Source organism: Barbus barbus (genome assembly GCF_936440315.1).
Source record: "Barbus barbus genome assembly, chromosome: 44".
NCBI lineage: Eukaryota > Metazoa > Chordata > Actinopteri > Cypriniformes > Cyprinidae > Barbus > Barbus barbus.
In genome coordinates this window covers 24,198,342-24,216,473 of record NC_136722.1, presented here as the reverse complement: position 1 = coordinate 24,216,473, position 18,132 = coordinate 24,198,342, and the positions used below count along the sequence as shown (strand labels likewise).

General features: G+C 41.1%; 1 protein-coding gene and 1 gene segment (V, D, J or C); both read right to left on the bottom strand.

The window, feature by feature from the left end:
* The window catches only part of LOC306863410 (Ig kappa chain V-III region MOPC 63-like), a 773,265-nt gene that overhangs the window by 51,268 nt on the left and 703,865 nt on the right, over nucleotides 1-18,132 (bottom strand).
* Nucleotides 11,360-17,048, bottom strand: LOC306863395 (uncharacterized protein). The gene is made up of 3 exons (XM_079406722.1): nucleotides 17,005-17,048; nucleotides 16,677-16,735; nucleotides 11,360-14,868 (listed from the first exon to the last, which is right to left on the bottom strand). Exons 2-3 carry the CDS (start codon nucleotides 16,706-16,708, stop codon nucleotides 13,239-13,241), a joined length of 1,662 nt encoding a protein of 553 aa, XP_079262848.1. The 5' UTR covers nucleotides 16,709-16,735; nucleotides 17,005-17,048; the 3' UTR covers nucleotides 11,360-13,238.

Genomic DNA, 18,132 nt, shown 5'->3' with positions numbered 1-18,132 from the left:
GACGTCAATCTGACGTTGGGTTCTGACGTTGGGTTCCGACGTCAACCCGATTTTCATTTTCAACCAAAATACAACGTCTGTCCAATGTTGGGTTCTGACGTCAATCTGACGTTGGGTTCTGACGTCAACCCGATTTTCATTTTCAACCAAAATACAACGTCTGTCCAACGTTGGGTTCTGACGTCAATCTGACGTTGGGTTCTGACGTTGGGTTCCGACGTCAACCCGATTTTCATTTTCAACCAAAATACAACGTCTGTCCAACGTTGGGTTCTGACGTCAATCTGACGTTGGGTTCTGACGTCAACCCGATTTTCATTTTCAACCAAAATACAACGTCTGTCCAACGTCGGAGATTGACGTCAATCTGACGTTGGGTTCTGACATCAATCTGACGTTGGGTTCTGACGTCAACCTGATTTTCATTTTCAACCAAAATACAACGTCTGTCCAACGTTGGGTTCTGACGTCAATCTGACGTTGGGTTCTGACGTCAACCCGATTTTCATTTTCAACCAAAATACAACGTCTGTCCAACGTCGGAGATTGACGTCAATTTGACGTTGGGTTTTGACATCAGTCTGACGTTGGATTCTGACGTCAACCCGATTTTCATTTTCAACCAAAATACAACGTCGGAGATTGACGTCAATCTGACGTTGGGTTCTGACATCAACCAGACGTTGGGTTCTGACGTCAACCCGATTTTCATTTTCAACCAAAATGCAACGTCTGTCCAACGTCGGAGATTGACGTCAATCTGACGTTGGGTTCTGACGTCAACCCGATTTTCATTTTCAACCAAAATACAACGTCTGTCCAACGTTGGAGATTGACGTCAATCTGACGTTGGGTTCTGACGTCAATATGACGTTGGGTTCTGACGTCAACCCGATTTTCATTTTCAACCAAAATACAACGTCTGTCCAACGTTGGTTTCTGACGTCAATCTGACGTTGGGTTCTGACGTCAATCTGACGTTGGTTTCTGACGTCTATCTGACGTTGGGTTCTGACGTCAACCCGATTTTCACTTTCAACCAAAATACAACGTCTCTCCGACGTTGGGGTCCAACGTCAATCTGACGTCATATTGACGTCCGGTGCCTGCTGGGTTCATTACACACAATATCATCCCTTTCTTTTACAGAAATATGATTCTGCACATAAAAGGCAACACCTCCACCGTACTTATTTCTATCCCTTCTATATAAATTATATCCACTTATAGACACAGTCTTATCATCAAATGTCTCATCCAAATGAGTTTCATATAAAGCAACAATATTAATTGTGTTTGACAGTAAAAAATCGGCAACTTCATGTACTTTGTTCCTCAAACTACAAATATTCAAATTAGCAAACTTTACATATTTTTTGGCAATAAAGTGGCAATAGACATCCAATATATAAGATATCGCATCACACCTCACTGAAAAAAACGATTTGTTGTCTGAATAACCATTACTTATAAAAGTAAATTTATTAAACACAAAAAACGTAGTATTCATAACTTTTCAATGTCTACTTAACAGATATAGTGCGTGTAACATAAAAATAAGTTACAAGGTGAACTTAAGTGTATGCATAAATAAAATGAAAAAAACAAATCACATCAACCAATATTACAATAACGTAAAAATTAAGTAAATCTAGCATAAAACCACGTGGCATGCATTGTTTTCAATTGCTGTTTTCAGCCAAGGAGCCATTTTGTGAAGCACATGTGAAGACGGTGAGAAGGGGTAGGTAAGCTTAACTTTTTGTAAACTAAGTATTGTAGAATATCAGAGACTAAATCAGACAAAGTTAAGATTTGATCAGAACATCGAAACATAAGGAGCTGAAAATCCACAGAAAGGCCCCAAGGAAACAAGACGTCGTAAATCAGATTCCTAGCTCCAACTAGTCTGAAGCAAGCGAACTAACCAACTTTTTCACAAAATAGCTTGCAACATTGAGACTAAAGAACACTTATTGATAATTCCAATTCAGGAAGGATTCATATTCGTGTTTGGTATTTATGAGTTTGAAAAATCATGCTTTAAATGTTTCTTCCAATCAATTCTTTGTCAAATGTATCGTAGTCTTGTTATAGAAATGTCCAAAAGTATACTTTGCAAGAGCCCGTAAAGTTCGAACATTTGACTGACCAGATAACATGTTGATTTATTGATTGGGTGGAAAAACAGAGCAACACCCCTAGCTAAGATCACTTCTAATCAGAGTTGGGTAGAGTACCCAAAAACTGTACTCAAGTAAAAGTAAAAGTACTTCTAGAAATATTTACTCAAGTAAAAGTAAAAGTAATCGTCTGAATAGTTACTTGAGTAAGAGTAAAAAAGTATCGGATAAAAAAACTACTCAAGTAGTTAGTTACTAGTTACTTTGGATCATATAGGTACTGAATATAGTCTATTTTTATTTAGATATATAGATTAATTTATGTAATGTGTATGTGTATACACACACACACACACACACACTGCCGTTCAATATATATATATATATATATTTTTTTTTTATGTAATTTATTTCAGTGATGCAAATCAGAATTTTCATCAGCCTTTACCCCAGTCTTCAGAGTCACATAATCCTTCAGAAATCATGTTGATTTATTATCAGTGCTGCTCTTTTTAGCTTTCTCAAAGAATACTGAACAAAATGTCACAGGTTCCAAAAAATATTAAGCAGCAAAACTGTAGAACTGTAAAACACTGGTAATAAATCAATATATTATAATGATTTCTGAAGGATCATATGACTCCGAAAACTGGAGTAACAGCTGATGACAATTCTGATTTGAATCACTGAATTAAACTATATTTTAAAGTAAATTAATTATGTATTATCCTATAACCTCTGAAAACGCCTCACATGACTGCTCTGAACATAACGAAACAAATGCATATTGACGGATCTTCTGTTCTGCAAAATGTAAACAAATCCTATATTTTTGCAAGCGTAAATATTTGTAAAAATATGAATATTAATTGTGTCTAGAACAGGCCGCGCGCCGCTGCGCAGAGCTAACGCGGGTTCCGCGGGTGTTCATTTCATACTCTGTGACAGCTTATTTAATGTATAAACGATACATTGTATTTAATGTAAGGTACATGTACAACAAACTGGTAATGTCATAGTGGTATCGTGGCCTATACCTGTGGAACAGTAGACAGCACACGCGGTGTTCATCTAATAAAAGATCTTCATATAGCTCTAGCAAACAAGCCTTTGCAGATTTGCTTTCAACTGACTGTAGATCCAAAGCCACGTCTTCAGCGCTCTTGATGTTCTTAAACTCTCTGTTATCTGAGTGAGAACCGCTTCAGAGACTCGGCGCGTGCGGCAGAAATTCAAACTGATTCGCGAACCGATTCACTGGTTTGCCAACTGGTTTGATAAAGCCTTTAAACAGAATCGACTCAAAAGAATGAATCATTGGCGAATGGGCATCGTTCATTGCCCAGAGAAAAGTAGACGGCGCGTTTGGAATAAACTGAAGCATTTTTAACTTGCATTGCATTAAGATACAGTAACGAGAGGAGAGTCGCCCACAGTAACGAAGTAAAAGTACCGTTTTTTCTCTAAAAATATACTTGAGTAAGCGTAAAGGTACCCATTTTAAAATATACTCTAAAAGTATTAGTTACCCAAAAAATGTACTCAAGTAAATGTAACGAAGTAAATGTAACTCGTTACTACCCACCTCTGCTTCTAATTGGTCAAGACGGGTCCGAAAGCCGAGTTTAAAAACTCAGGACACCATCTTTTCTCTCTCTTCTCTTTTTGCTTCAACTTTTGCCACCGCGTTTTGACGCTGCCTTATTAGCGCTCTCTGAGCACGCTCTGGCCTAGGTGCCAACGGCTACTTAACACCACGATGAGAAGAAAACCCACCTAGTCTCCTTACATCCTTTTATTCTTTTTACTTTAGTTTCTTTTCTTTCCGTGGAGTTTCGTGTTCTAATGTAAGTTTGCTGCAAAGTTCAGCTTCGACTGCACTCTCTTCAAACTTCAACCAGACCAACTCCGCATCTTCAGCCAACACCCAAGATGTCACTTCAAACACTATTGAACTTCCAGCCAATCAGCAACTTCAGGGAAATCCCCCTTTCCTGCAATGACGACAACAAAAGGTAATCCCTCACAAAGGCAACACAAGCAAGTAACTTCCAGAATTTTGCTGAATTGGTGCATTTAATAAAAATGTATAATAAATAAACGGTAAAAAATGCCCATAAAAGGTGGTAATCAATTTAAACGTATTGGAAAAGATTAATTCATATTACTGCTGTGAACTGATCACCAGTCAGAATGAAGAATATCAAAAACTTTAGAAGTCAGCTGTCCACGGTAGTCCTTAAGATATCAGCACAAAAACACATTAAGCAAAATATTGTCTAATTATCATTATTAATAAAGTACCAGAAAATATAGAGATATAATTTTTTGTCTATATCGCACACCCCTAGTAAAGAATAAGTAATAAGACCACAGTGGATCAGTGTCGATCTTTCAGTTGTGCGCTTGGCAAATGGTAAATGCAAGAGCTGTCGATCTACTACAGTGGAGCAAATAAGTATTTGATACACTGACGATTTTTCAAGTTTTCCCACTTACAAGGAATGAACAGATCTGTAATTTTCATCGTAGGTACACCTCAACTGTGAGAGACAGAATATTAAAACAAAAAATCCAGAAAATCACATTGTATGATTTTTTAAATAATTAATTTACATTTTATTGCATGAAATAAGTATTTGATACAATAGAAAAATATAATTTAATATTTGGTACAGAAACCTTTGTTTACAATTACAGAGGTCAGACGTTTCCTGTAGTTCTTGACCAGGTTTGCACACACTGCAGCAGGGATTTTGGCCCACTCCTCCATACAGGTCTTCTCCAGATCTTTCAGGTTTTGGGGCTGTCGCTGGGCAACACAGAGTTTCAGCTCCCTCCATAGATTTTCTATTGGGTTCAGGTCTGGAGACTGGCTAGGCCACTCCAGGACCTTGAAATGCTTCTTACGGAGCCACTCCTTAGTTGCCCTTGCTGTGTGTTTGGGATCATTGTCATGCTGGAAGATCCAGCCACGACCCATCTTCAATGCTCTTACTGAGGGAAGGAGGTTGTTGCCCAAAATCTTGTGATACATGGCCCCATCCATCCTCCCCTCAATACGGTGCAGTTGTCCTGTCCCCTTTGCAGAAAAGCACCCCCAAAGCATGATGTTTCCACCCCCATGCTTCACGGTTGGGATGGTTTTCTTGGGATTGTACTCATCCTCCTTCTTCCTCCAAACACGGCGAGTGGAGTTTATACCAAAAAGTTATATTTTGGTCTCATCTGACCACATGATCTTTTCTCATGCTTCCTCTGTATCATCCAGATGGTCTTTGGCAAACTTCAGACGGGCCTGGACATGTGCTGGCTTGAGCAGGGGGACCTTGCAGGATTTTAATCCATGACAGTGTAGTGTGTCACTATTGAGACTGTGGTCCCAGCTCTCTTCAAGTCATTGACCAGGTCCTAGTAAGAACTTTTAACGGGAGCACTCCCTCAAGTCGGAGTTCTGACTCTGATTCTCAGAGGAATCGCAACAACCCCAACTTCAGATTTCCAATATGGCTGCTCAGCGCATCAACAGAAGAGAAACAGTAGTAATATACTAATTATTAGCACTTATGTTTGTATGTGTCTCTTTAAATTTAGTGGTGCACACAGTACTATCCAAACTCTTTTTGTGGACATGATACCATGGCGTTGTCTGTGCAAAATACCTCTTTTTATGTGTTTTTAATTGACTGTTATTGCTTACAATGGACATGTCCATCTTGGTTTTCTGACTTGTCTACTGTAACACGGTCCACTTGGGTGTGACATCATTCCCAGCTCTGACATCTGATTTCCAAGCATCCGACACCATTTGAGACCGTTGATCCACCAGCATCCCAATGACAGTTCTCCCCACAAACAGTGCAGCATGTATAACATTGTTTTTTTTGTTTGTTTTTTTTATACAAACTCTAATAATTGTTTCTGTAATAATAAAATTTAAAAACCTCATGAACAGTATTTCTAAAAAATGGTGAAATGCTGTTTAAAATACAGTTTTAGATGGTGTATATTACATCACACTGCAGGGCATGTCAACTACTTAAAAGTATTTAAAAATTCAAATTTTTCCAACTTTTGTCTTCATGTCTGCACTTTTGTGTGTAGTTTGCAGAAGTAGAAGAACAACAATCCTTTCTTTGTGTACGTGTGCAGGATTGGTAAAACAATCAAAAGAACTGAAACTATTTACTAAGCGTGTGATCTGTTCACTTTATCAGCACATTTTTTTGTGACTCAAACTGCAGAACCTTCTTTGTGGAGATTTTGTGTGGTGTAGTGTGTCACAATAATAAGCCACATTTCCTCTTCAGCAAGGAGAAAAACAGTTGTCACTTACTGATATGCAGTGGTGGAGGTAAAGAATCACAACTACTCACGTTACTGTAATTAAGTAGTTTCTCTTCAGGAACTCGAGCTGTGTCAGGAGATGCTTTGGAGAACGCCTTCAGCGTGACCGGCTCTGAATACCAATGAAATCTGTCCAATGGATGGGAGGGACGTCACGGGCGAGGTGACGTAATGACCAGCTGGTATTAAAGCACGTGCGGTGAAACAGGCGTCAGCTTTCTGTCATTCAGCTAGCGCACTGTGTTTCTGTCAGTCTTATTTACTGTTGTCTGTTTTTAGCTATGTCTAAGAAGAGCCAGTTTTAAGGCTAGGAATATGGGAGAAGTGCAATACGATCTGTGTGTTCCTCCTTGCAAACGTTTTTTGTGTGCGGGGGATACACACAGCTTGTGTGTGTTTGGTGTTCCCCATGGCGCTGGCCTCGCTTCCGCTGAGGCGGAGCGGGGACGGCGCTCTTGGGGTTCGCATCGGGATCTGATGGAGGGATCGGAGAAAAAGTGAGTCTCTATCTCCATCCTCACCTGTCAGATCCCATGACCACTCCTTGAGATCGGAAGCCCGCCTTGCGGATACTTCCCCTCGGGCTGCGGCATCGGTGTTACTCGTGTTTTCCTCCAAGGAGGTTGACATAGGAAGCGTCGAGCATGTTGCACCCACTCTGTCACCCCAATATGAAGAGCTTGTGGAGTGTCATGTCGAACCGCAGAGGGCGAGGGATTTAGTGCGGAGGACATCCGTGAACTCCGCAAAACCACTGATTTGTCTCTCCGTGCAACCAGGGAGACCGTCAAGGCGATCTGTGGCAGATCTGGTGGCAGCAGAGAGGCATCTTTGGTTGGCCCTGTCGGATTTAAAGACCGCGAAAGGGTCTTCCTTCTGGACGCCTTCTGGCCTTTTTCGGTTCGGGAGGCAGGTGGCGGCGTTCCAGCGGTTTCTCCCTCGCCGCTCTCTAGCTCACGGGGCTGCTGGGCGAGAGCAGCCCCTGCCGCGTGCTGGCTCCTCGTATAGGCAAGTTCGCCCCCGCAGTGGTGGGGTCGGGGCGGTAAGAAGGGTGCGCGGTCAAGGACCTCCCAGCCAAGCAGGCAAAGAGGTCTTCGGCCAAGAAGCCCTGATGTGAGTGGGATCAGGGCTTATGATGGTAGCCCCGCTGGGGTAGAGCACCATTCACCGCAGTGTACAGTGCCCTCAGGAGATCGATCTGCTAACCCTGCCACATATGGTGTTCCAGGGCGCAGCGGTCTCCAGTGTGCACACATCTCAGTCTCTTCTGCCCGGAACCGTAGCGGGGCTGAGATGCTCGCCACCCCTTCGGGGGTCTCTGGAGCAGGTTACACCAGAGGCCAGTCTCGAGAGAATGGTTCCCTTAGTAGACTATTTCGCAGCGTGGAAACTACTGCCAAATGTGTCTCGATGGGTCCTGCGCACTGTAGAGAGAGGCTACAGAATCCAGTTCGATTCTCGTCCAACTCAATTCAACCGGGTGAATTCCACCTTAGTGGGCCCCGAGCAGGCTCTGGTAATGGAACAAGAGGTAGATACTCTCTTAAGGAAGGAAGCCATCGAGGTGGTTCTTCCTTACGAAGAGAGTCCGGGTTCTACAGCCGGTACTTCATAGTTCCAAGGAGGATGGAGGATTGCGTCCCATTTTAGATCTGCATCAATTGAACCGCTCAGTCAGCAAATTGAAGTTCAAGATTCTCAGGTAAGTATCTCAGATCAAGTCCGAGGACTGGTTTGACATGTAGATCTAAAAGACGCATACTTCCATGTCTCCATCCTTCCCACTCACAGGAAGTTCCTGAGATTCGCTTTCGGGGGCAAAGCTTACCAGTTAAGTATCTTTTCACTTTTCACTACATTTCACTGCTGGTTATACCCTGTATAATTGTGTATGTGACAAATAAAAACTCTTGAATCTCTTGAATCTTACCAATATCGGGTACTTCCCTTCGGCCTAGCACTCTCACCCCGCACTTTTACGAGTGTGTGGGCGCCGCGTTAGCTCCGCTGTGGCTATGGGGCGTCCGCATACTCAATTACATCGACTATTGGTTGATTCTCGCTCAATCAGAGCGGAGGGCGGCTCAACATTGAGATGTTGTTCTCGCTCACTTAAAAGTGTTGGGGTTAAGACTGAACCCCAAGGAAAGTGTGCTTTCTCCAATACAGAGAACCACTTATCTGGGGGTGGTGGGGATTCGACCACGAGGCAGGCACGTATGTCGCCTGCTCGGTTTGAGTCAATCCTCATGAAAGTCAGGAGGGTGAAAGAAGGCCAGTCACTCACTGTCAAGCAATTTCAGATAATGCTGGGTCTGGTGGCAGCTGCGTCCAACGTGATACCTATTGGCCTGCTGTACATGAGACCCCTACAGTGGCGGCTCAAAACCAAGGGGTTCTCCCCGAGGGGAAACCCGCTTCGCATGATAAAGGTCACGCGGCGATCCCACCACAGTGGTGGAGAATGTGGGCAGGCGGAGCCTAGACAGCGCAGTTGGGCAACATCTGATGACGTCATCCCCTCTCGCTCGCATAAAGCCGTGGAGCCCACACTGGGACGGAGGAATGACAGGGACAGCCTCCCAGCCACCAGTGGGGTAAGTGACGTTCTGCCTATTGGTCATCATTACCCCGTGGTTGGTTGAGGCTGTCAACTAAAACCCGCTTTCTCTGTCCCGGTTCCGGCGCGGTGCGAGAGGGAGCGTTGCCCTGGAGAGGAATTCCTGCCCCGCCCACTCCGACCGCTGGAGCCTGGTTGAGGAAGGTAGCACTCCTGCGTGGGCAGCGACCCTAGGACGGGGATGTCGCTTGGGGGGGGGATGTGACGAGTCGGCTGCCTCCCCCCTTATTGTCATCACCACCCTGTCCCATATTCGCCGCCCTTCACCAGGCTCCCGACGGGAGTGGGTGTGTGAGAGAGGAGGGGCGCTGAAACAGCCAGGGCTGGCGGCGTGTGATGAGGCGCACCTGATGTGAATACAGCCTCATCACCGCCGCCGTTTAAATGCCGAGCGCACCTCTCCTCGGGAGACCGGTCTCTTCCCCGTGCATGCACGCTGGTGTCCTCGTGGGTCCAGGAAGGGAGCGTCGAGTAGGAGGACTGCCGCACCCGTTAGACGGCCGACGGGCCAGGATGCCGGGCCGTCGAGTCCCCCAGAAGCTCCGGGAGCTTAGGAGAAGGACGTCGCCGCTGAAGGAAGCCGCCGCCCCTCGCTCCCGGACCCGAGAGGGGAGCGCGTGCGGCCACCGGACTCTGCCCCTTCCCTGGACCCTTCCCTCCTGAACACTGCCCTCCTTCACAAGCCCCGCAGCACGACGAGGACACCAGATCCCCTGTTTATTTTGGACACTTTTCCGCTTGGACACTTTATTTTAATATTTTTGTTTAATAAAAACCTTTCAGAGGCCTGACGCCACGCCCACTGTGTCTGTCGTTTGCTCCTCCCGCCACAGTGTCCAGTGCGAGCATACGTCCACAGAGCAGCCATGTGAAGAAGGACGGACCAGTTGCTTGTCTGCTACGGTCCCCCTAAGAGAGCTCTTCCTGCTTCCAAGCAGACCCACAGTCGGTGGATTGTGGATGCCATTCAGATGGCCTATGAGTCTTCTGACCTCCCCTCACCGAGGGGAGTCAGAGCTCATTCCACGAGGAGTGTGGCAGCCTCCAAGGCCTTTCTAGCAGGTGTCCCTATCCAGGACATCTGCAACGCTGCGGGATGGTCTACACCCCTGACCTTTGTCAGGTTTTAAGGCCTGGACATGCGAGCCACTCCGGGCTCTTCCGTTCTCTCGCCCTAGCTGTGCTCCGTATGGATACACACAGGGCAGGGACTTGGAAGTCTGGTGCCGTGGGTATCTCGTTCCCCAAAGCGTGTCTCCTGACGCAGCTCGAGTTCCTGAAGAGGAACGTCTTAGGTTACGAATGTAACCCCAGTTCCTCGAAGGAACGAGGCGCTGCGTCGCAAGGCCACACTTCCGGCATCCCTGCCAGCGCTTGCTTCATTCTAGAAGCTGACGCCGGTTTCACCGCATGTGCTCTTATACCAGCTGGTCATTATGTCACCTCGCCTGTGACGTCCCTCCAATCCATTGGACATATTTAATTGGTATTCAGAGCCAGTCACGCTGAAGGCATTCCCCAAAGCATCTCCTGACGCAGCGTCTCGTTCCTTCGAGGAACTGGAGTTACATACGTAACCTAAGACGTTTTTTCGGGTACTTGTACTTTTTTGGGTATATTTTTAAAGCTGTACTTTTACTTGTACTTACGTACAAATTAAGCAAAATAATCTACTTTGCTACTTTTAAATCATAGTTCGTTACTGAGTACTCCCACAATTTCAATTGATATTCAAACCTTAGATGGCACTTCAGAAGCCAATAAAAATATCTGAACGTAAACAGACCAATAAAAGCCCTGATATCTTAACCACAGGAAAAGACCAGGTCAAGGGCTCATCAGACAGTGAGGGAGCTCAGCGTGATTTATGGACTCAAAGTTTGGAGAAACAAACTACATGGTAGTGTTATCATAAATTTCTATATTTTGATAGCGATACTGAAATATCTGACACAGTTCCATTTCTCATTTCCCACAGTATCTACCGTATATAGCCTACAACGATACACGCTGCATCTCTCCTCTCCGACAGCGAGTTTGACACGCATCTGCCTCCTGTCAATTGCAGAGTCTGAATATCTGTGAGGGATTGCAGGTATTCCGCATAATTTTAATCATTCCCATGCAAATGTGGCGAGCACTTTATTGTAACATGAGAAAACTGGATGCAAGCTCTCAAATAGGCCTAACTTATAAAAATGAACTGCTTGTCCTCTTTGTGCGCAATCGCAATCTCTCCGTGCTGCTCCGGGTGTGTGTTCACTGCTGTGTGTGTGTTCACTGCTGTGTGTGTGCACGTTGGATGGGTTAAATGCAGAGCACGAATTCCGAGTATGGGTCACCATACTTGGCAGTATGTCACTTCACTTCACTTTTAAAGTAGAAGTTATTCCTCTTTGCTCCTGGATTAAACTTTGTAGAAAGTTACCAACCATTCAGAATAGATCCACACCTGACCGATGAAAATCCTACTTGAAGTTTTATTGGCTGAGTGAAATGCACCAGAAAGTCTTCCAACAATCAAAGATGGGACTTTAATTTCTTTACAATGTAAGTTTATTCTAAAAATGTTTTGGAATGGGATATTTTTATGATTTGTACATATAAATATCCTAGTCTGCCTAACTGCATCACTAAATTGTACAGACATTAAAGCGCCAGCCAGAGGGCAACAGTTCAAATAGAAAGTGGGCTGTTGCCCTCTGGTCGGCGCTACAGAGCACTGAGCACCAAAAAAGCCAGACACAAGAATGGCTTTTTCTCCCAGGCCATATTCCACCTAAACAATACATAACACAACACAGGAGGAGTGATACAAACAGTGAAAGCACTTAAATATCTAATTGTTTCATGAGAGAAATAAATACATTTTTGTGATGTCGCAGCAGATCAGGTGGAGGTTGGCAGCTCATTCAACCGTAACAGACAGGTGGCAGTTGCGGAAAGTGGGCGATGGGCAACAATGATGGAGACATAGTGACCTTGTGACCTTGCTGATTGCTACAGAGGGGACCCACCATGCACTCAGGTTGCAGATATAAAACTTTTTTTCAAATCATAGATTTCCACAAATGATGCTACATTTTTCCAAAACAACACTGCTAGCAGTAGACCTAATAATTAAGTAATTGTTTAAAATATACTAGTATTCTTTTTTAATTTGCATGTTTATGTACATTAATTGAGTATTAATTCAGTATTAATTAATTAACATTAAGGTTATGAGATTTCCTATGAAAAAAACTTATTCATTGTATTATAAGGTCGTGATCTTGTTTGTAATGTAACTGTGTATGAGTGTTCAGTGTATATGATAGGATTGAGAGCCATTTGAGAGGTTGAATTACATTAACGAAAATTAATTAGAATACAGTGCTTGAAGTTTGTATACAATGAAGTTTTGATTTTCAGGTTGTAGTTTTGGGAAATGAGTAAACCCAGAATAACTTAATATGATGTGTCAAAAAAACTACTAGTAAAAGATATACCAACTGTCAGCGCTGGTAAGCACAGGAAGTGATTCACAAATGTATATGTGCGTCAGGTTTTTTGACAAGAAAGACTTCTGCATAGGATACACCTGTATCTCATAGGTCATAGCTTCTCTGGAAGTTTCCTCTCGCCTCATTCCTCAGCTCCTAGCAGTGCAGTTAGAGAATTGAAATGCACTTCAAGATTATTTCATCTTGTAAAATTTTGGTTGGAAATGAAGAAGTATGCTGGTAATTAATTTCTCTTCTGGCAACATTTTAAAACACAGGTCTGTTTCTATAAAACAGACCGTATAAGAGTTACTTTGAATTAGTGAATACATTTTTATATTCTCTCTGCTTTTTCCTCACACAGCAGACTGATTCAGTACTCTAGCCAGAGTATGCATTTTTATTATACAATCCATAGATGTCACAGTTTAAGAGCAAATTGAGCATTAGAAATAAATGTAATGAATTTATAACAATTGTCTGATTAATTGTTGATTAAAGCTAGCAGGACAATGCATCATATAGATTCAAGACTTGACACAAACACCAAAATGTCAAACTCAAAAAATTTATACGTATATGAACACATCAGTGCATATAATGATAATGCAGCTTTATATCACATAAAAAGACACTTTCAGAGTGCACTTATCTGATTTTCTTTAACTAGCTATGGGATTTTTTACTTGTGAGACATTTTGTTAAGTATCTGAGTGCTCCATGCTTTTCTTCTCCTGATCTCTTCTTGATGTTTTCCAGTATTTTGGCCTTTTGAGGCTCATTTATGTCTTTCAGCTTCTCATTTAGAAAATCAATGTGCTGAAGTGTGAGCAGAGAATCAGTGTTGAGTGCGATCTCCTCCAGTGTTTCCACACAGTTAAAAGCTTCAATCACCAGAGTTATTTTCTCTTTCTCAAATTTTTGCAGTTCTTCTTCCATGTTTGTAGCCATAGATACACTGTCACCAATTTCATCATATTTCTTCTTTAAATCTTCATATGTCCTCATCTCTTTCTTTATCTTTGTTTCATATATTTTTGCTTCTTTGATGTGTTTGCTGTAGTGACATTTATTTGTGCACACTGTACAGTGATCATCTTTCATCATGCTGCACCATGAAAGATTACTGGCCCACCAACATCCTGGATAATGACAGTTCTCCTCACAGACGGTGCAGCATGTCGCCTTTGTAGTCAAGCGCCACTTTTTTGGATCAATATCAACCCTTTCTTTGTTCTGCACTTCAACTTCATACTCAAAATTCTTTTTGTTCTTAATATATTCCTTGTTCTTCTCCAGAGCTTCTCGAGTTTGTTTCAGCTCATTTTGCTTTTGTTCTACCTCTTGAACACGTGAGCGTAAATTGGAAATGTTTGCTTCCAACTGATTCCGTTGTTGTAACACATCTTGAGTCAACTGGAAAATTTTGGGTTTTACGTTTTCAACAAACTTGAAAAAATGTGTCATTCCTTTAAAGCTGAGATCCCATGATTGTTCCTGTATGACTTCATATTGTTCATCATAAGTGTCTGACTGAGAGTTGTTAAACAGGAAAAACACTGGCTGATTCTTGTCATTTATTGCACACTTGATTTTAGCCACTTTAACAGCCTTCAGGGCATTTATAGGTGGCTTTCCAACTGAGTGTGTGAAGAACAATACAATGTTTTCAGCAATATCTTTTCCAAATAAAGACTGAATAGCATCAAATATGTATATTTGTCTGTCTGAGAGGCGATTTACGGTTGACTTGATCACCAGACACACTGCATCTATTTCATGGATACAGTTATCACATCTGCTTAAATTAAGCAAACCAATGGAGATCTCTTTGTCTTTTTCAGTATTATGTGTGTCTCCATATCCTGGTGTGTCAATTATTGTTAAATCAATTGGACTCTCTTTTAGATAAACCCCATAAATAGTAATGCTGGAGGTCTGACTTTTAACTGAGATCTCATCACTCTCATCAGTCTGTTCAGACAGATGCTCATCTGTGATCTCAAACCAAACCTTGTCATCTCTCTTTACATCTAACATGTAGTTGATCATCGTATTGATCAGGGTTGTTTTTCCTGTTCCTGTTTCTCCCACCATCAGAATGGTTTTATGGGGCTTCCTGATGTCGTTTCTCTCCCCGAAGGTCTTTTGTTTATATGGCTCAGATTTACCATGAAGGTCTGTTCTTGGATTTAGACGATACTGAACAGGAATACTGCTCTCATTAACAGTACTACTATGATTGATGATTTCAGTAATATTGCACAGTTTTTGTTCCAAGCTGATCATATTTTGTCTGTCATATAAAGCAGAAAACAACAAGTTGCATGTGAATACACTGAAAAAATGTCATTACATCAAAGTAAAAAAAAAACTACACTGATTAAAAAAAAAGTTTGACCAAATCAAATTCTATAGTCAACTGAAACCAAAAATGCACTTTAAACCAAATATAGATTTTTATATAATTACACCACAAATGATCACTAAATCTATTTGGATTAACTTAAGCACACTGAAAAAAGTGACCAAATTCAGTAGCCTCACAATGACTTTATGGGGCTCTCCAACTGTCACGATTGCCTACGGAGAGGAGCGAGGAACGTGGAGAAAACACAAATAACAGTCTTTAATAATCCAAATCGCAGGGAACACAGGGCAGGCAGGAGCACACATGTAGCACAATTGACGTTATACACCGGACATAGGACACAGGAAACAAGAAACACTGGGCTTAAGTAACAAGGGACTAAACGAGGTAATTGGGGAAACACAGGAGAACGGAATGACTCATTAGATAGGGGAGAAACTAGGTCAATGGGAGCACATGGGGAGGAAAACAAACACACTGACAGTCCATGGGCATGACAACAGAAGGATTAATTCAATTTCATGCTTTTTTGTGTGTGTCATATAACTAAATTTTAGAACTCTACTAAGTAGCTAACAAATTACCTAGAATAGTAACAGCATGATGTTACATAATAGAACAGCATGTTAAATGCTACATACACAGTACGTTAAATGCTAAGCATTAAATGCTTTTAGAGCAAAACAGTAATAACATAAGCTCTACCAGTCCACAGCCTAAACAAATGCTCCACTCTTCTCCACAATGGTAACCCAGTGTAATTTAAATGATTCTAATAATTCTAACATAATTGAACATTGAACACTATGTTCTTTAGAGTAAAGACAAGGAATATGCACTTGTTTCAGTGTAGTAATAGTAGTGTAAGAAACTATAGTCTTCCTCGACCCAGATTCCACTCCACAATATATGTTTGACCATGCTCATTTCCCAAAATGGCTTAATTATTATTATTATAGAAAAGAAGAAAGTCAACAGTTATACTATTTGTAGACCATTTAAGATTATCACATCCTGAGCAAATGGTCACCAATTGTAGAATGGGAGCGGGTGTGGGACACCGAGAACTACCTCAGACAAAGGGGTGTCAGAACTTAATTAACATACAGACCACAGCTGTAATAACAGGAGCAACTGTAACTGTATAAAAGGTTTGAGCTTAGGATGTTTGGGGGTTCATTCCAACTCCGTTGAACCCAAGGTACAACATGTACTTTATCACTGAATCAAGATCTTCAACGTCATCATTACGTTTTCTTACAGTAGTAACAATTGCTTTATCAATGATAGGCAGAATTATGCATTTTGTAAAAATTTTAAAGAAAAACTTTGATGAAGTTTGATTAATTATGATTTAACTGCTACACCACCACAATATGTGACTGCCACAGGCAGTGTATTTTATTAAATTAAACAAAGCTTTACTTCAAGATCTATAATTAATGTATTGTTCATTGTTTGTTCATGTTAGTTAACAAATTAATGTAACAAATGACACCTTATTGTAAAGTGTTACCAAATTGATTTTAACATCAGGGTTGAAATGTTGCTGAATTAAAAGGTTTTGTGAGTTATTTATTGCAATAATGCAATAACTGTACATATTTATGAAATGTTTGTATGATCATTTTGTTTAATTGTATTAAATGGCTAATTGGTACAATGTACTCTAACAGCCCTTTTAAGAATACAAATTAAAGACTAAAACGCCAGTGTGTAATAGTCCTTCCTACCTTTCAGTACAATCTACCATGACTGTATCCATCTTAGAGAGTTCACCAGATTACTTTTTCTAAACAAAGTAAATGCATGTTAAATTTGTCACATAAGACATAAATTCACAAAGATTTGACATCATTTACAAATTAAAAAAAAAAAAAAATTTAATTAAATTTCCCCCGGTGGAAACATTAATTTTTCATTTTCTTTATATTATAAGCAGTAGCTATTAGCAATTATCTACAGTATATGCAACAATCTAACATAATTTGACATATAATCAAAATCATTACTATATTGAGTCACAGAGTCTACTTAAAAGCAATACAAGTAAAATATTACCTGTTTGTAACAATGTTTTGTTCTGTAACTCACTTCAGGAACTTGAAAAAAGGAAGAGCCACCGTTGTATTTATACTGAGCCAACACCCATTTTTGAAGATCACGTGTTTTGCAAATAAGCATTGAACTATTTGTTTTCAAAGTTCTAGGATTCAAACATGCATTTCCTACTGAAAAGATATGTGATGTTATTCACAGCATAATGAATCAACAGGGCTGTAGACAGTGGAGTGAAAGATTGGAATGATTTTGTTGTACTCCGGCATATCGCACAGTATTGCTTTGGGTTAGACTCGACTCGTAGAAATGTACACTCAGGAAACTCAGAATTCCTAGATAGCTTTGCACATTAATGTACATTACAATGTACACTGTAAAGAGATTGCTGTAAATTTTTAAATAACTTTGCTAGTAAGTTACTATGTTTACAGTATTATTACTGTATTTTCATTTGCATTATTATTAATGTATTGCCATTTACAGTATCAGTACTGCAGAGTTTATTTTCATTTAGTTTAAATATTTTTTACCTGTAACAGCACTGTCATCCATGTTTTTACCACCCCAACCCCATTAAAAATCACAATAACTCATGAGCATTAGTTCTGATAACATTCTTTTTAATTGTTGAACATTTTCTTTTCAAAAGAACAAATTACAAATGTTGACCTCTAGGATGCACAAGCTGAAAATGGGCATCACCACAGTCCCCTAGGGACGTTGTATCATGTCAAAATGTACACATGATTGAAAAGCAAAACAGGCCAGACAAAAATAAATAAATAAATAAAATAAATATTACAGTAAAAATTAGTTTGTGTTGTTGTGTTAAATTTCAGTCATTTTGCCAGTCAAAGTTGGCAAGCTCTCCGAAGAGAAACATCAGGAGAGGATGTATTTGGTGCCACAAAGGTTGATTGTCTGCATGAACCTGCAAGCACAAAAAAAAAAAAAAAACATTATTTTTCAAAGCAGTGTTTACAGAATTTGCCCCAACTGTCAAACCTGGTGCTCCGTGCACGTTGATGCTAATAAAAACATTACAACTACATTTGAACACTCCTACAAGACAGGTACATAATTAGTTGATAATTTATCGCATCAGGGCTGGACTGGGACAAAAAATCG